The 19446-nt window shown below is 39.0% G+C and overlaps 2 protein-coding genes across 10 annotated transcripts in view; one reads left to right on the top strand and one right to left on the bottom strand.

The window, feature by feature from the left end:
• Positions 1 to 1692: 1692 nt before the first annotated feature.
• On the bottom strand, positions 1693 to 15509 carry Trappc2 (trafficking protein particle complex subunit 2). Of its 6 annotated transcripts, XM_058572581.1 has the most exons (7): positions 15342 to 15509; positions 10287 to 10385; positions 8173 to 8284; positions 5585 to 5734; positions 4666 to 4809; positions 3872 to 3958; positions 1693 to 2755 (listed from the first exon to the last, which is right to left on the bottom strand). In XM_058572581.1, the coding sequence occupies exons 3-7, from the start codon at positions 8263 to 8265 to the stop codon at positions 2657 to 2659; spliced, it is 573 nt and encodes a 190-aa protein (XP_058428564.1). In that variant the 5' UTR covers positions 8266 to 8284; positions 10287 to 10385; positions 15342 to 15509; the 3' UTR covers positions 1693 to 2656. The 6 variants fall into 6 exon arrangements, with proteins under 6 accessions (XP_058428564.1, XP_058428562.1, XP_058428567.1 ...); XM_058572579.1 differs by lacking the exon at positions 10287 to 10385; XM_058572584.1 differs by lacking the exon at positions 5585 to 5734 and having other exon boundaries at positions 15342 to 15416.
• A 60-nt stretch (positions 15510 to 15569) lies between these two features.
• Ofd1 (OFD1 centriole and centriolar satellite protein) overlaps positions 15570 to 19446 on the top strand; it is a 41647-nt gene continuing 37770 nt past the window's right edge. For 3 of the 4 annotated variants that reach the window (XR_006847149.1, XM_058572572.1, XM_046424351.1), the window contains exons 1-2: positions 15716 to 15896; positions 16034 to 16132. Coding sequence is in view for 3 of the 4 variants with exons in the window: in XM_058572572.1 (XP_058428555.1) it covers positions 15885 to 15896; positions 16034 to 16132 (111 nt within the window). In the remaining variant the exon portion in view is untranslated. The other variant, XM_058572573.1, reaches the window with a different exon arrangement.

The raw sequence follows: 19446 nt of genomic DNA, 5'->3' as shown, positions 1-19446 counted from the left end.
ATTGCCAGCACAGTGGCACACACCTATACTTCAGAGGCTGAGGCAGGAAGAGTTGTGTTTTTTTGTTTTGTGTGTGTGTGTGTGTGTGTGTTTGTGTGTTTTAAAGAGAGGAGAGAATTTTTTAATATTTTTCAGTTTTCGGTGGACACAACATCTTTATTTTTATGTGGTGCTGAGGATCGAACCCAGTGCCCCGCGCATGCCAGGCGAGCGCATTACCGCTTGAGCCACATCCCCATTCCTGGAAGAGTGTTTTTAAGAAAAAGGCAACCTGCTGAACTTGGAACATGAGATGGAAAATTGCAATACCATCAGTGGACTAAAGTTTTTGCCACTTTTCTTCACCCTTGTGAAAAATTCCCTAGTTGAAGTTAAAACAACACACGTTCCTTATCTTAAAAGAAAACCTTACTTTTTACATTCCTATGCAAACTTCTCACTTTTATTATTATGACACCATGATATAAGTTCTTTCACAGTATATTTTATAAAGCAGTAAAGTACTGAAGAGAAAAAAAGACGACCACATGCACCCAGTGAAAGGTAGAGCTCGTATAGTCTGTGGTTTCCAGGATGCCAAGGACTGTCAACCAGAAATATTGAAGTAACAGAGTTATTATGGTAGTAGCATGGGCAGAGCAGAAACTCTTCTACACATAGGAAACATGGATGTTGAATGAAGCATCCTAGGAAATTTTCAGCTAGAGAGGACAAAACCAGATTTGTTTATTTTATCTGGGTCACTTTGGGAGTACTAATGTATATTAACAATTTAGTGCTGACATGCATGTGCCTAGTACAGTATGGTTTTCTTATGATTGATTTCACCCCTTTACTCTTGTGTTCCAGAATCTTCAAGGCATCACCTACCAGATTCAAGCTAAACACCTTTGTTTTTCTAATGCTCAGCTCCTGACTTCCCCCTTAAACCAGTCCTTGTTCTATCCTGTCAGCCTCTTGTGTTTTCTCCATGCCCCTTTCTTGAATGCTGCTTCCCTATGTGGCCCACTTCTGAAGTCCCATTCTGATGGACGTCCCTTTGAGCTCCTTCAATGATGCAGCCACATATGAAAATTGGCATTTAACTCTGGGAATATAGTCTCACCCTCACAAGGCTTGAGAAAAGGAAGGCTATTTGCAGGGTACCACTCCGATGTAGCTGAGACACAGCCTGACGCAGATCTTCTCAGCCCTATGACTTCCTGCTGTTAACACACTGCTGCTCCTGGCTGGCTCACTTTATAGCCCTCAGGATTATATGCTAAGGGTGGGGCAAGTTATACACAATAAATACATGCTTGGGTCTCCTATTAGCGTGGCTGGAATTACTCCTAGATTTCTATGAGTATCTTTGCCTGCTCCCAAAGCTATGGTGCCTACTCAGAAGTGATCTGTCCATTGGATTAGGTTATTTTACTTTGCAGATTTTCAATAGGGGAAATAGGACTAAAACTGGTTGTGTTGGGTGGCCCTTCAAAATTGGTTATCAGACTACCTCAATTGCCAGCACAGTGGCACACATCTATACTTCAGAGGCTGAGGCAGGAGGATCGCAAGTTCAAGGCTAGCCTGGACAATTTTAGTAAGTTCTTATCTCAAAATACAAAATAAAAAGGGCTGGGGATTTATCTTAGTGATAGGGCACTCCTGAGTTCAATTCCAATACCAGAAATAAGCAAAATTACCACAATATTGAACATACAGCTTTATTTAAGATATTAAATAAATAGAGTAAAAAAAAATGACAGTAGCAACTTCATAACAGGATATAAGACCAAGCTTAGAATTACTTGCTCAAAAGTTATTCAGATATGCTCACAATTAGCACACACACACACAAAGACTCCAGTTCTATTACTTGCTCTTCCTTGTATATTTACTATTTTACAGTCAAATCAGACACTATTAAAGGACAGGAAAGACCATTCCTGGTCCCCCCAGTGTAGAGCCAAAAAGGCCAACTGCAAATGTTAATGTAATCTAAACTTTTCTTTAATAACATTTCTTAAATTGCATTACAGTTTTTTACAATAGAGATCAACAGGTCCATTTAACCCTTAGTTTACTGTCTTCAGAGAGAGGAACTACAAGAACATAAGGACATGGAGGCAATATGTTTCACTGTGGCCTATAACTGGTCTATTTTGCATACATGGGTCCAGGATTCTAGAACTATAGTAGGATCCTATTCCTACCCTCTGACAGAGGCAGGCATGCAACATTTAGCACTGCAAATCTTTCTGCTTCAGCTTCTTGAGTAATACTATGTACTATAAAGTTTTATAACATCTCCAAATATACAGTCAATGTATGCGCTATCAAGCTCATTCACTTCTGGAGAATCTTTTTGTCTACCCAATCTTGACTTTTTTGTTTTTTAATGAATTGTTATATCAAGATCAGGAAAGTCAAAAGCTTATTTTCGATTTATTAAGATTATTGATAAAAAGCTCTTTATAAATAACATTTCACAAGCAAATTGTTGATAATCCACATGAAACACAATGTAACTACTTTATAAAGAAATTCTATTAGATTTAGATAAACTGAGACAAGTAAAAGTTTTCCAGACTATTTAATCAAGTTACTTACAATATACACATTCCTGAGTATACCCCATTGTGGTGACACTGTTTACTTCAGAATTTTTCTGCATTCAGCTTAAAAGATGTTTCTTCCCAAGAAACTGAACTTTTCTGTCAAATGCGCTTGATCGAATTGGAGAATTGGGTTCATAAAATGGATTCATTGCAAACTAGGAAAGAAGAAGGTATTGGTTTGTCAAAGCAAAAAGGCTGATAAATCAAGTCTCTAAATTATTTAAAACTTTTAAATTAAAATTCATCAAAGAGGGGCTAGAATTGTGGCTCAGTGGTAGAGCACTTGCCTGATATGTGTGAGGCCCTGGGTTCGATCCTCAGCACTACATATGAATAAAAAAATAAAAGGTCCATTGGCAACTAAAAAATATTTTTTAAAAAATTCATCAAAGATTGGTCTGGGGTTGTAGCTCAGCGGTACCCATGAGGCACTGGGTTCGATTCTCAGCACTACGTAAAAATAAATCAATAAAATAAATGTATTGTGTCCATCTAACTAAAAAAAATCTATTTAAAAAAATTCATCAAAGATATTCAAAACAAGTCTGAATACCACATTTTTAGGTTTCACTGAAAATGCTCCATTGTTAAACATTAATGTCCCCTTGAGAAAATTTTTTGTTTTGGTGTTTTAGTTTTGAGAAGTACCTGTAGCAAAACTAATGGTAGTAGGATAGATATTGTGGGTGTAAATTAAATTAATTTTCCAGATTCACCCTGTATGAGAAACACAAACCTACTTGTATTCATACATTACAAATACATGGATTAATCTGTAAGGTCCTTTGGACTACATTAACAAAGGAAAAATTTTTGTCATATGTTCAGTGTTAAGAAAAGTTATTCTTGTAACATTTTTTAATTGGGGTTTTAATATTCTTTAACACAAAGCTAAATGATCAGTTCCTTAGCTAAAGTAAGCACATTATAACATGTAGGAAAAAATTAATATTAAATGAAATTACTAATAAGGAAAGAAGCTACTGACCATCACACCACAATCACTTGATAAGGTATCATTCTTCTTCCTTTGGTGAATATAGTTTAATTTATCAGGGAAGTAGCCTACCAAGAGCTGTTTTCCCAAACACATCTTAACTTGTCAGTGAAGACTTGCCTGCTGAGAAAGTTGCCAAAGCTAGTTCTAATTGGGAAAATCTAGTGTGAAATGAAAAACTGCAAAAAGGAGTTACTTAAACAGTCCAGTTTCCTGTCAAAGCTAGAATCCTTTTTTATAATCAGATTTTTAAAAATTGTAGAAGATACCATACCTTTATATATAAATCATAGACATCAGTAAAGAAGTTCTTGATTCCATCTTCTTGCCTTATATCATGAAGCATAATAAATCTCATATGTGAAATAATTAAGGTATAATCTTTATTAGAAATGAAAAGTGAAAAAGCAATAATTGCTATGTTACTCAAATTAGTCACATGCATGGTAGTTTGCGATGGAAAAGTTAAATACATAAACTGGGTCTAAAGTCAACTTAGTTTTACCTTAAAGAGAATATAATCTTTAAGTCAGAAATACATACAAAGTAAAATCATCCTCAATATGATTCAGATAAACCTGTTTTTCTTTTGGGGGCAGGGGAGGTACTGGGGATTTAAACCAGGGGTGCCAAATCCCCAGCCCTTTTTTGAGACAGAGACTTGCTAAGTTGCTTAGGGCCTCACTAAGTTGCTAAGGCTGGTCTTGAACTTATAATCGTCCTGCCTCAGCCTCCCAAGTTGCCGGGATTACAGGCGTGCACCACTGCACCTGGCTAAACCTGAGTTTCATAGATGATAACTTTAAAATGATCTGTTAAAACACAGTTTTTCCTAAAAGAAAAGTAGCCTAGGGCAGGGTTTGTGGCTCAGTGGTAGAAAAAATAAATAAAATAAAGGTATTGTGTCCAACTATAATTACAAAAACTATTAAAAGAAAGTAGCCTATAAATTGAAAATTTTTACCTGATTCTTTGAAACCTATAGACTCAGAGCCTGTATCTGTGCTCCATGTTCTATTTGCTAACCCAACCTTAGTTCAGTATCTTTACTAATAAGTTAAGGATATGCCCTGCAGTGACAAATGCTGACACAAACCACTCATTGAATTTGTCCACAGTTTTCAAATACATATTGTTTGAAAGCCACATGTTTTCATCCACAAGGTCAAGAGCAGCATGAGCTATGAATTGGTTCAGATGACGATGATCATCCTAAATGACAGAGAGAAGCAACAGATTAACATTGCAATGTGGTATCAGGAATTCCAATAATTCTATAAATTCTATATGTGGTTTTCTTGTAGGGAAAAACACCATTTGCTTTTACTTCACTTATTATCAAGAGACATAAAAACTTGTTTTCATGTTTTAATTTGATACCTAAAACTCAACAATAACAGAAATAGCCAATAAATGTTTCCAAGAAACTATATTTTTAATATTAAAAGAAGGAAGTTACCAAATTCTGTAACCCTTTAAGCATGTGAAAGAATACACTTAAGGGGGGGGGGGAGGGAGAACAGGGAGGCGGGGGGTTAGATTCTCCTGCTTTCAAGCTCACATCTTGAGGTTGGTGGCACATATCTATAATCCCAGTAACCTGGGAGGCTGAGGCAGGAGGATCACAAGTTCAAAGCCAGCCTCAGCAACTTAAGAAGATCCTGCCTCAAAATATAAAAATAATAAAGGCTACAGGTATGGCTCAGTGGTTAAGCACCTATGGGTTCAATACTGGGTACCACAAAAACAAACAAAAAAGCAGCTCACATCTTATTAGAGAAAGACATGAAAAACATGTGTAAGGTGAATGTGGATCAAGGCGAACATATTAGGGAGGCTAGGGCCATGGAGATGGCAAAGGACAGTTGTAGAAAATGGGTGTCACACACCATCTCAAGGGCAGGAGACAGCAGAGAGGGCTGGGCTTCCTGAGCAGTGGCACCAGGGAAGCCATAGAGATAGCTGAAGAGTTGGCACTCGTGCTTACCTGCCAGAGGCCTCTTTCAGGTGAGTGGAACTTATGTGGCATGGGAATCTGTGAGTGGTAGGAGGCCACACTCAGCCCCAGCTTGTGAGCAGTCATCAGGTTAACAGCAGAGTATAATCCTGTCAGAGCTAAGAGTGTCCAGTTGGTAAACTGAAATGGCAGAGAGGGTGGGACTGATCCACCATAATGTGGAGAGGAAGCTCACAATTTGGAATGCAGCCTACTCTGGTGGAATTCTTTCTTTGAAAATGCAGTTTTTAATGAATATCTGTTATAGCCTGAATTGTATCTTCCCCAAAATTCATTTATTGAAATCCTAAGCCCCAGTACCTAAAAATGTGACTTTTGTTGGAAAGAAGGTGACTGCAGATGTGGTTAAGATGAGGCCATAATGGAGTAGGGTGGGCCTCTGATCCAATATAACCAGGGCACTTATAAAAAGGGATTTGGAGACAGACATGCACACAGGAAGAAGGCCACATGAACACTGGTGCTAAGGAACTACCAGAAGCTAGGAAAGAGACCCTGAAAAGACCCTTCCTTAGTGCCTTCAGAGGGCATATGGCCCTGCCAATACCTTAATTGCAGACTTCTGCCTCCTAGAATTGTGAGACAATAAATTTCTGTTGTTCTAAGCCCCTTAAGTTCTGGTATTTTGTCACAACAGCTACAGGAAAGTAATACAACCCTTTTGCTAAAAAGACCGTTCCCATGGATAGGCTGGAGGAAGGTTGCAGTTGCCTTGGAATCCGTTGTACAGCTAAAGTATGTTTACTTCACTCACGTTGCCATGACGAAGTTAATTGAATCCTTAGAGTAATGGATGTATTTTGTGTCTGGCTCACAACAGTGTTTTCCATGACTTCACACTAATGATCACACTTGAAAGAATGGGTATGAATGGTAGAAATGCTTTAAGATAATAAGTGGTCACAGGAGAAAGAAATAAGACCAAGTGAAGCAATAAAGTGTTTTTATATATGCTACTCTGTCCATCACAGGTCCGCTAGAGAGAACAAAAATTGTATAGAAGCAGCAATGTCCCACAAAGCAATTATAGCTGTAGAGATACCTCCAAAATTTTAATGTACAACATTCTCATAAGACTGTGGGAAAACAATGTTGCAACAATACGAGGTAGAAAATACCTCCAATTTCATATTTTGGTGGCAAGATTTGACATGTTAAAAAGTATCTTATGCTTAAGAGTGTGCATTATGATTAATTTAAAAAAATCAGCTCGTCCTAAAGGACATTGAAGCCTATTTGTGGAGGCCGGGAGAAACATAGTGTATTTCTCAGCAACTTATTAGGAATATGTACTATTACAAAAAGATGGAGGGGATTGAACTGTTTTCTCTCTCCTTTTTTAATGGTACTGGGGATTGAATGGAGGCCTCACACAAGCTAGGCAAGTGCTCTACCATTGAGCTACGTACCTCCCCAGCCTTATTTATTTTTGAGACAGGGTCTTGTCTCAATAAATTGCCCAAATAAGAGCTGGCCTCAAACTTGTGATCCTCTTGCCTCAACTTCCAGAGTAGCTGGGATTACACGTGTGTGCCACCATGCCCAGAAGGATTGGGCTACTCTCATCTCAAGACTCTACGGCTGTTTGAATGGCTGGTAATATGTTCTTGAACCAAGCTTATTTCTTTTTCTTGGTACTGGGGATTGAAACCACTGAGATACATCCCCAAGATGAGCTACATCATGGGGATGAGATATATCCCCAAGTCTTTTTTATTTTTTGAGACAGGGTCTCAAACTTGCAATCCTTCTCTCTCAGCCTCCTAGGTTGCTGAGCTACATCATGGGGATGAGATATATCCCCAAGTCTTTTTTATTTTTTGAGACTGGCCTCAAACTTGCAATCCTTCTCTCTCAGCCACCTAGGTTGCTGAGATTACAAATATGCACCACTGTACCCAGCCCAAGCTTATTTTTCTGGACCTATCCCTGACAATAAGAAAGTCAAGGGGCCTAACCTCTGGTACTGCTTTCAGAATTACCTGCACACAGCCAGGTAGTCTCTGGAGAAGAGACCACACAGACACTACCCAGCACAGCAGTGCTACAGGCACTGAAAACAAGGTGCTGTAGATTCAGTGACAGCAAGACATGGGAGCAAGTGTCTTTTTTAACCCTCTCAGGTATATAAATTGATCTACTATGTCTGTCCTGATGGAAAAATGTGATTCAGTGAAACAGAATGGACTTCCATGGCATTTCCAGGCAGCAAGGACTATTCATCCAGACCCACTACAGGTGGATTGTCTTTCCATGCACTTTAGAAGCAGCACTTCATAGAGGGTGACATAGTGAACTTAATATTATAGGAAAGAGACCTGGGCATCATGCTAGTCTGTACTAAGTGTATGCTGAATTGAAGGTTGAATAAATAATTTCAAAGACATCTCCTAGCTGGCTTCTATCAGTCTGTGGGCCTCCAGAGAGACCCTCATTTAACTGTGGTGGACTTGAGTTGCTTCATCTGTCCAGATCGATTCCATTTCTAAAATCATACTATACCATATTATTAAAAGAGCATAAAAATTTTCATGTGGAATTTAAGCTTTCATACGCACTTTGGATTCTGCTTTCCCAGCTGGCAAAAATTCCATTTCAAAAACTGGATTATCATGGTGGCCAACAATTACAAAGTAGAAGCTTCCGGACATTATCTTCAATATATGGCTCCTAATTAAATTAAATAAAAAATAATATACTTTTAGTACTCAATACTGAATGAAATCCAAAAATGATTAACACAAACTCTAGAATTTTTTAAATTTAAACTGCACATTGTAGAGGAGAATGCCACTCAGTTTGACATGCTTTCCAGTATATTATCATATATATGTGTCTTTTGGATTATACAAATTAGATATTTATGATATGTCCTATAGAATATAATATACTGAGAATCCAATATACTGTATATCCAGAGGGAAACTGAAAAGCCTCTAATATGAAATCACAAAGATAACATTTTTATGATATGAAAGTTTGGAACATTCAGCTCAAGGAATCCTGTATCTGATGGAGTTACATTTAATTTGGACTGAACCAGTTAGCCTGCACATCAACACCTGGGAAGATTAATAGAGGGTGGTGAATAGTTAAGTACAATGGAATGTGGAAAAGATGAAAGCAATAATTAGCTTGCCTTGGAAATTTCCAGGAGGCATCCTTCAGAAGAAGCTAAAAACAACTGTATCACACACATGTATACATAAAGGAGACACTATAGCATTTGTCTACAAATTGTATACTTTGTCTTCTTTCTACCTAAAGGATGTGTGCTACAAATTTAAGTCTGCAAATGCAAGAGCCTATGATATGCCTCTTCATACACCAATTTATAAGGAAGAAACAATTCTGTATTCTAGGAAAAAAATGGAAGAAATAATCCAAAAGGAAAAAATTCTGAGGCATTGAGATCTTGGAACTAGGGTTAAGGGTTGACTAAAGAAAACAAAACAAAACTAAGAAACTGGGCAGGGATAGTCAGTGATTCCAGGCTTTAGATGCACAGAAAGACAGATGATGGCTTGGTGGGGAGAGGAGTGGGGGTGGATGGATTTACACATTTGTATTTTTAGAAGAAGAGCTTTGGAGTTAAACAAAGCCAGGTTCAAGTCTAGCTCTGCCTCTCACTAGCAATGTGACCACAGGCATGGTCCTCCTTCTCCCAGTTTCTGTTTCCTCATCTGTGTAACAGGGATAACATCAGTTTCCTCATGGTATGCTTATAAGGATGCCACAATCTAATGCATGCTGTCTGGTTCACAGCGATTATCTAGAACAACATGGAAGAGTATATACACACCAGGAGGTAGCATCTAGTAACTCCTCAATGTGTGGTGGGAATCCAGTTAACTGGGAGTATCCAGTTAGCATCCTGGACATCTGGGACAGATAGAGCCTAAGACTCACCAAACCTCACCAGGCCTTCTGCTGATTCACACAGAACATGCACTGAAATCAGAAATCTGTTTCCTAATCAGGAAATCAGGGCCTAGTTGGCACTTTTAACTTGACTTGGTACTTTTAACTATGACTATGGAGAAAAGGTAGACAAACTCCTTTGGCATGATGAAGTAGGATTTTAAATGTTATTTGGGGCAGGGGCTGACATGCTGTAGACTGCTAGTCAAATCTAGCCTCATGCATCCTCTTACTATTGTCTAAGGCTGCTTTTACCCTTCAATGGCAGAGCTAAACAGCTGCAATAGAGACCATCAGGCCCTTTACAAAAAAAGTTTGTCCCTATTTTAGGGGAAAGATATGAAAGATTCAAATAATAAAACTGAATAACAAAGATAAGCAGGAATGATACAAAAGCTATGCAAAACTAGGGGAATTGGCAACAAATCTCCAATGGAAGTGCAGGAAGAGCAAAAGGAATTTGAAATTTGAACCAATAATGATATCATAAACTCTTGTTGGAAGAGGCTTCAGAGCTGGAGTTTCCCAAGGGAAGGGCTTACTTTCTTCAGCACAAACATTTAAATAGCAATAGGAGAAAACACACAAACACCAAACTTAAGCAGCAGAAGGAAATACATGTATACATTCCTCCCCAGACTCTCGCCCATTTATGGAATCCACCAATGGGAGAGATGCACAGTGTTTGAGCATAGAATGAAGAGTTCTGTTAAAAACCACCCAGTTGAGCAGATGAGACAGTTTTCCTTACCTACATTCTATTCTTGACTTGAGCTGACCATAATTTGATTTCACAAACTGCTCAAGTAAGAAGGGTTGTAGTTCTCCACCCAATTCTACTGAAGAAAACCTGCCAGGTGAAGCAGAAGAACTGAAAACCTTGGGAGAAAATAACCCCGTTGTCTCAGGAACAGAACACCTGCAATTACTTAGCAACTACTTGCAGGCTCACTACCATTGGGTAATAATGGGTAAAGGTGAGACAAACTATTGCTGTCCAATATACTGAACTTTCTGCAAGGATGGAAATGTTCTATAACTACACTGTCCAATATGGGAGTGAGTAGCATTTGAAATGTGGCCAGTGTGAATGCAGAACTAAGTTTGAAAATTTAGTTAATTTTAATTAATTTAAACATAAATAGCCACATGTGACTAATGGCTACAATACAGAACAGCACAACTACAGATCAATGACTGCAAACTCTTATAAAAAGTTCAGCAATCTTTTCTACCCACAAAGCAAGTATTACTCAGAATTCCAATATATAAAATAAATTATATAAAGCAATCAATATGGTTAAAGTGCCTGTTGGCATGAGTCTGCTCAATTTTCCCATCACCTTAATAGAGGCCCTTGAATCATCTCCAAGGAAGGCCAGGTCTAGAGGTAAGGAGGTAGCTACACAGAATTTGGGAATTAAACTGGGGAGCTGAGGAAGAGAGAAGAATCTAGCATGGTTTCCAAATGCCTTGCTCAGGTGATCATGCTCAACAGTGCCCCTCTCTTGAGAAGTCCTAATCTATGGAACCTGTATGTTAGTATTCCTGGCAAAGAGGCTTTAAGGTTGCAGATGGAATTAACGCTGCTCATCAGTGACCCTGAGATAGGAGATTATTCTGGCTTATCCAGGTGGGCCCAATATAATCACAAGCATCCTTAAATACGGAAGAGGGCAGCAGAGGAGGAAAGTCAGAGGGAAATGTAGGCACACAGATGGTCACAAAGCTACAGTGTTCAGGGCTTTGAAAATGGAGGATTAAGCCAAAGCCAAGGGATGCAGGTGACTTCTTAAAGCTGGAAAACACAAGGAAACAGATTCTCCTCAGAGTTTCCAAAAAAGAACACTGTCCTGCTGATCAGTGAGACCTGTGTCAAATTTCTATCTACAAAACCGTAAGGTAATATATTTGTTATATTAAGCCACTGAAGTTGTGGCAATATTAAGGCAGCAGTAGGAAACCTGTGGGTATAAGAAAAAAGGCAGTGTCAGCACATGGGTAGAAGGTATGTTTTATGAAGAGACAGGGGACAAAGGGAGTTCACTTACCAGGAGCATGGGTTTCAAAATACCATGAAAGGTATTGTGGGAGGCCATGATATACCAATGTGAAGATAACCACAGCAACATGGGAAAGACAATGTGGAAATAAACACAGCCTATTTTTTTTCCACTACATATCTATAATCACAAGGATGCCCAACGCTTGCAGAATGGAACTGCAGAGAAGGGGCTGTAGTTTTTCAGATGTGCTGGAATGCAGGAATTAGGGACAAGGTGGGATTTCAGCATTAAGTAGCCTCAACACTGAAATGAACTGATAGCTCTAGTGCTGAAATCACAGGGGTCTCAGGACTCTCGGGTGATCAACACTGTTTGTGAAAGGTTACTAAAGTTTGACAAGGGACTAGACTTGGTGGCTGATGAGGAGAGCCAGAACTCTCACTTGTGGTAGAAAGGGTCCCTGGTGGCTAGGGAGACTTGATCCTCTTTTTGAGAGGGAGACAACTAAAGAAATCAACTAGGTGATATGAGGTGCTCTCTGGCTACCTTAAAGAGAACAGATAAATGATGTTGAAAGCAGGTCACTAACTAGTAATGAACATAACAGGACCAGAAATCTGTGAGCCTAGAATCAGAAGGGCAAAAGCCCACAAGAAACTGAAAAAGTGTGAAATATATTAAAAAAAATTTTTAAAAAGCCTATTTTTGGGTTTTGATGAGGAAAGAGTAGGGGAAAAAGGTCAACTGCTTCAAGTACATGGTACATACTGAAGAGGACACAGATCTGCTTAACTTCCATTTTTTGTTAAAGAGAATAACTTTCAAACAGCAAGCATGGAAGAAAGCAAGTTAGGCAGGATGCAAATTTCAAGGTAGGCATGTTAAGAAAATAGGCATTTCAATAAATCTACGTCTTCAGGTCCTAACAAATTATATAGCTTGGATTAACAAAATGTTATTGTGTATTAGTAACATTTGAGTAAGCCCTGGTATATAAGTGTTATAACCTCAGAGACAGATAAATGCTACTATTTTCAGAAACAGGAAAAAAGTTGTCTCCTAGTCTATAACTGGGCACATTCAAAGAGACTAATACAACAGAAATATGTATTAAATTCCCATTTTTGATCAGATACTGTGTCAGGAGCTTTTATTATAAGTTCATTAATATGAATACCTAGAAGAAATAGATTAGGTTATTATTTATTCACATACTCCACTTATACTGAGAACAAGTCATGCAAAATTTACATTGTTTTGTTTTGGAAGGGAAATATGGTAGGTAGACAGTAAGTAAATCACTTTTTGCCAGTATCTAAGAACAAACTGGAGACCTGTAGCCTGGGTGATGACAGTAGTCTTGCTAGAATGATACACAGTATGAAAACAGATGCAGTCTTATTCACTGTGGTAACTCCAGAGCTACAAAAGTGCCAGAGGTCGAGTAAGCATTGATTATTTGCTGAATAAGGGATGACTCACAGCTGACTTGAGTGTCAGGACCTGAAGAACACTGCATATTTATTCTATGTCAATTTATGGCCCAGGGTCTCTAAGGAGGCTTTGAGGTTGACCTTAACCTAGTTTAGCTCAGCATTTAAACTAACTTGGACAAGGGAGGGTGGGATCTAGGCTAGAGAATGCTCTGGAAACAAGAGGAACTGAAGATGTTGCAGTGAGGGGGAGACTGCTTGTGTGTGCGCGCGTGCAGCACAATACTATATGCTATCTAATAGAAAAGGGATTTGAGTTAGGGATGGCAAAAGGTTTCTTCTAGTGAATGAATTCTAACAAACTGGTACTATCAACCAGGAACTGGTGCTGCGAAAGAAACTAAGACAAAGTGATGTCAGCAGTTAATTGCTGTGATTAATTATTCATGTCTACTATAGGGAGTGCAGTGCCTACATGAGTGCCAAATATTTAGACTCTGGATTGGAAAGACATTCCAAACAGCTCTGTAGGCCAAGCTCAGGGCTACTTTGAAGTTACAAGGAAGCTAGAAATGTGTAAGGGGTGGTTAGAAGACCACCAGTGCCAGAGTGGGAGGATGATCTCAATTAACTTAAAATTCCTTTCCAACTCTTAAGAATTTTAAACTGCAGGGAAATGCAAGGCAAAACTCATGCATCCCAGTTCCAAAGCCAACCATTTCTTACAAAAAAATTTCTTTACAGCCTCTATAAACGAACTTAATTGCCCTGTGCTCCTGAGAGCAGTGGTTTCAGTTGTTCCATAGACCTGGGGCTGCAAGACTAAAGCGGTGTGGCAAGGGACCTGACTATTGCAATAAGTGGGTTTAAAAAAAAAAAAAAGAATACTATTGATAAGTATCTAATGGGAAGTCTTCCATTAATTTATAAGCAATTTCCCCACCCCTAAGTGGGTTTATGCTGACTCTTAGAACATTTTACCTAATCCTATTCAACTCTGGGATCAAAAGATGGGGTTGGGAGTGTCTTCAGGCTTTTTTAAACAGTGAGCATGTGATTCTACTTTTTAACAGTAACATATCAACACTTATCAGAACACTGTTTTCATTGTTTCACTGCTCTGCTCAAAAGCCATAATGTTTCTTAACTACCACATCATGTACTAATACCCCAAACAGATTCCCACATTGTTCCACGTCTTTTCTCAACTTTATTGTTCACCTCTGATAGAGCTGAGTGGTCAGCCTTCTTACTTTTCCTCTAAAACTCACTTTGGATTACATCCACTCCAGACTGTTCTTACTTCTTTGTGCTTGGAATGCTCTCCCTGATTCTGTACAACCCTTTCCCATTCTTTAATGTACAACTAAGTCCCTCTTCCACAATTATTTCCAACAAAAACCTATAGGCTTTTCACCTCCTCTGAAGTGTTACTCCTGCTGGCTTTTAGATACTTACAACTTTTCACAGCCAAGGATCAAACCTCATTGTACTCTTCAGTACTGTGCAAAAAGCTGACACTGACCAATTTTGTCCTCATAGGACTTAAATTCCTTATTTCCCCAGGGCACGACTTTGGGAGCCAGGACAGAATCCGCACCCCCACCCCATTCCTTTGCACATTTCCCCCTTCCAGCAAAGCTCTCCTCAGTGCTCATCATTCAAATCCTCTCTATCAAAGCATTGATTAGTCACACTTTTTCCACAGATATGTCCTTGATTACTTTCATCTTAAACTGCCTCCCTTTTTCTAAACTGTTTACCCAGTCTACAAGGCATCTTCGTTCTTGTTCAATTCTTTGGCTGCGATATTTTCTTACTGCTGAGAGATCTGGTTCCTTTTCTTTCTAATTACACTTGAGCATCTTGGGGATCGAGCTCACCTTTTTTTAATCTTGCTCAGAGCACACAACGGCGGAAATTCTATGAAAGCTCAGCTCCGTGGTTCTCAAAAACTGGGGGCGATTTTGCCTCCCAGAGGTTGTTTGGCAATGTCCGGAGACTTGGTTCTCATACCTGTGAGCGTGAGGGCCGAGAGCTACTGGCTTTTGGACGGTACGGACCGGGGACGCTGTGACTATCTTACGATGCACAGGACTGCCTCCTACAACAAATAATTTTCCAGCTCCACATAGCAATAATGCCGTGGTTAAGAAACACTGGGTTAGCTGAATGACCTAGTGAGAGCCAAGCCTCCGAAAAGGCGGACGTTTGCAGATCGAAACACAGTGTGGATTGCTTGGTGGGCTAACTGAATCGGCTGGCCGGGGCGGGGTGGAGGTACAAGACCAATATCCGCTTCACGTGGAGCCTGGGACGTCCCCCAAGGACCCGGAGCGCCCGCCCCCCACTCGCTCCAACCCCTACCTGTAGCGAAAGGCCGACAATGGAAACGCCCAGTCAGTTCGCGCCACAGAGACCCGCGCTCCCCAGCTTCAGTCAGGACTCCAGGAGCAGTACTCGCGAGACCCTAATAGTACGCTCTCGCGAGATGTGGGTGGAGCTTCCGGTAGCACTGGGCGCGTGCGCAGATGGACGCGTGTGCTGTAACAGTCCAGACAAAGGCGATTCAGTTTGGCGGGCCTCGAGGAGGGGTGATGTGGGCTCTGAGCCATGAAATCTCTGGGTGCTGCCCTGCCACCCCGCCCCGGCGTCCGCCCTCCAGCAGCCTTTCACAGTTCCCGCCCCTCTAGGGTCACGGCCCCGCCCACCCTTCAGAACCGCGGAGAAAGGAAGTACGCATCTTCTTCCGAGTTCCTAGTTTGAGTGTTAGGCAGAACATTCAGCTCTCTTGTTTTTCCCTATTCCCCCCAAACAGGCCGGGATTCCTTCTTGTCCTGAGCCTGCAGCCTGGGCTGAACTTTGGAACTCGGGTCCTGGCGACTGAGCTCGGGAGGAAGCAGATACCTGATGATGGCTCAGGTAGCTAGCTATACCTGCCATTTCCCCGGTACTGGCAGAAATGAAGTCTCTGGGTTTCCGGGGAGGCTGCTGGTCTGTTTTCAAAAATTAGTGACCCCTTTGCCCACCAAGTAACTCATAACAATTTTCTCTTCCAGTCTACCATGTCTCCCAAGTGTGATGTATTGAGTCAAGATGAACTGCGAAAAAAGCTGTACCAGACGTTTAAGGATCGGGGTATACTGGACACGCTTAAGGTATCAGATTTAGGCATATCTGTGTCATAATTTACAAGTGTAATCGGTTAACAGTCCACATTTAAATTTATCCAGAGCTTGGGCTTTTAAAGTAGTATGATGTACACATTGTATTAATGAGTTACATTTTTATATGGAAAATATTGAGTAGTCTTAAAAAGAATATTCAAATAATAGATTTATTGAACTGACATTAAGTAAGTAATATTTATATAATGAACACCTTTTAATTTAGGTTTGTTTTATAAATGTAGTTTACAGGTTCCTTAACAAGTGGTTTTGTAGTAAGTTTGATTGAAGAGGAGCATTAACACTATATAGAAAACATTAAGTGTACTGCTTATGATAGAATAGCTTAAGGAATAAAAAATTTTTAAAATATTCATATGTTTCAATATATTTTATCAGAGATTTATTTTTCTCACAATTATACTTTTTAAAATTTTTTTGATGGACACAATACCTTTATTTATTTTTATGTGGTGCTGAGGATCGAACCCAGTGCCCCATGCGAGCTAGGCAAGTGCTCTACCACTGAGCCACACTTCCAGCCCCAGAAAATTATTTTGATAGTTATTTTTTACAAAATCAGTAAAACAGCAGTTTATTATTTTATAATTTAAAATTAGATTTGAGTCTTGGCTAAGTGGGGCAGAAAACAAAATGTCTTGGACTGTTGGCTCAGAAATCATCCTAGGAAGCCTACCTTGATGTCTTTTGTGCTTAGCTCTAATGAGATGACATAGGAGGATTGAAGTGAATAATGCAATGTTCATTAAACACCTTTCAGCTCCTATCATTTCCCACTTCTTCAACATTCAATTCTGACTACATCCATTTCAACTTTGTCTGTTTCTTTAATAACATGAAATCAACCAAAAAAAAATTTTTTTCTCTCTCTCTCTTTGCAGAGGTTTTTTACTACACTGAGGTCTGGGCCTTACAGTTTTTTGTTTGTTTTGTGTTGCTGGGGATTGAACCCAGGGCCTTGTGCATGGGCAAGCACTCTACCAATTGAGCTATATCCCCAGCCCATGGGCATTACAGTTATTATAAACTGGCCCTAGTGTTTATAGGTGTGGTTGGCATTGATTTTTCTCTGCCCCACAAACTCCTCACTGTTCACACCACTACTGGGTACCACCATATTGGACTCTAATATACTTTAATATGGGTAGCAAATATGTATTACTACACTATATATGTAGATTAACATCAAGGAGTAGAGTTGGCTCATTAGTTTTTTTGATAATATACATTTCAGAAGTATGTTCTACATTTAAAATAACAAGAAATTAATGAAAACTGAGCCTGATTCCCCACCACCACCACCACCATCTTCCCCATTGCTTCTTGTAACTTCATGAAAATACTTTACACTCATCTGGAAAATACAAAAAAGCAGAAGAGAAAAATCGTCTAATATAACCACTACTTGGTACAATGTGTGTGTATCTTTTTAAAAAAACATTTTTAGTTGTAGATGAACACAATACCTTTATTTTATTTTTATGTGGTGCTGAGGATCAAACTCACTGCCTCATGCATGCTAGGCGAGCACTCTTCTTCTGAGCCACAACCCCAGCCCTATTTTTTTTTAATTTAAATTATTTGATGAACATTTCCTTATTTCCTTAAATTTCTTGAAATCCTTATTTTCAGTGACAGCAGGCTAATCTTTGGATGTATGAGTAATTTATGTAGTAGTTCCCAGTTGTTGAATGTTTTACAAAGAACTGTCAATTACATCTCTTATTTTTTGCCTAGCATAGATTGACTTTCGTTAATGAGTCAAAGGACATGAGCATTTGTAAGATTCTTTTTTTTTTTTTTGTACTGGCTTGATGTGTATTTCTTGTTCTGGAAAGATTATAATCGTTTATATTCCACCAGCAGTCTGAGAATATTTGTTTCATAGCACTATTGCTGTCATTCTACTTTTTCATTTTTGTTTTTAAGAGAGAGAGAATTTTTTAATATTTATTTTTTAGTTTTTGGCAGACACAACATCTTTGTATGTGGTGCTGAGGATCGAACCCAGGCCGCACGCATGCCAGGCGAGCGCGCTACCGTTTGAGCCACATCCCCAGCCCTGGCATTCTACTTTTTCATAGTCTAAGATTGGAAAAAACCTTGTTTGCACATTTGTTATTTCACTTTTGACTATTAATGTTGTCTATCTTTTGTGGCCATTTGTATGTTTTCCATTGATTGACAGTTCATTTCCTTTCTCATTTATCTCAGTATTCAATTTTAATTTGGCTTTAAAATTGAATGTTCTTATGTTTTTATATGGTCAAAACTATTTTCTTTTTATTCTCAATACTCCACTAAGAGAATGAATCTTCACTTTTTAAATTTTAGAAAAACTATTTTTTAACATTTAACTCCTTAACCCATCTGGAATTAAGTGAACTGTATTAACTCACCTAGAATTAGTTGTGCTTCATTAATAATACACTTTCTAATATTGAACAACCCTTGTATTCTTCGGCATGTCTTATTCTATTTTTTGGTGTTTTTTTTTTTTTTTTTTTTTTTTTTTTTTTTTTTGGGTGGTGCTGGGGATTGAACTCAGGGCCTTGTGCATGTGAGGCAGGCACTCTACCAACTGAGCTACATCCCCAGCCCATGTCTTACTCTGGAGTAGATCCTAAAGTGTTTTACTTCGTTGTTGCAGTCATAATTGATATGAACCAATCATTACTCTTTTTGAGCTGTTCTTCTTTGACTTTGGTGTCTGGATAATGCTAGCCTATTCACTTTATAGCTACAGTGTAGTCATGGGAGAAATATGGTTTCCCATTTGGTTTTCTATGATTTCAACTTGATCAATGGCAGGGCAGACTTTTTACTTTCTCAGGCTGAACTGATGTTTACTTTCTCAGTTCAATAACTAGCATAGGTGAGTTTCGATTTTTAAAAATATACTGAGTTTTTTAGTGGCCTAATTATCATTCTGTTGGGTATTTGAAGATAGTTTGTATCTATGGTTAAATACAAATTACTTACATATCTATAGATACTTAGTTATCTATAAAATTACTTACATTTCAAATCTTCTGATTCATTATTTTGGGTCTGATTAGTCAATTTTGGAGATGTGTCTCTTCTCTCCCACTTCCTTCCCTTATCCTCACGCCCCGTGGTAGTAGTCCTTTTATACTATTTGATTTTTTTATCTTAGGGATATAGCAGAATATAATTCTGAATGGATTTCCCTCTTGAATTGGCCACTGAGAAACTCCAGGCCAGTGTTGTCACTTCTTTTAGCAAGTATTAAATGACATGCTTTTTGTCTGTCAAGATGGAAA

This window comes from Marmota monax, unplaced genomic scaffold, assembly GCF_021218885.2.
Source record: "Marmota monax isolate L192 unplaced genomic scaffold, Marmota_monax_Labrador192_F-V1.1 WCK01_AAM20220418_F8-fsc00089, whole genome shotgun sequence".
Taxonomy (NCBI): domain Eukaryota; kingdom Metazoa; phylum Chordata; class Mammalia; order Rodentia; family Sciuridae; genus Marmota; species Marmota monax.
The sequence above is the reverse complement of the archived record's forward strand: the minus strand, read 5'-3'. Positions and strand labels throughout refer to the sequence as shown.

Coding starts and splice junctions, on each gene's coding strand:
- Trappc2 (XM_058572581.1), bottom strand. CDS start 8,265: ATGTCCGGAAGCTTCTACTTTGTAATTGTTGGCCACCATGATAATCCA. Junction 3,959..4,665: donor CAGCATTTGTCACTGCAGGG/CATATCCTTAAC, acceptor TTAATTATTTCA/CATATGAGATTTATTATGCT. Junction 2,756..3,871: donor TCTATGATTTATATATAAAG/GTATGGTATCTT, acceptor CTTCTTTCCTAG/TTTGCAATGAATCCATTTTA.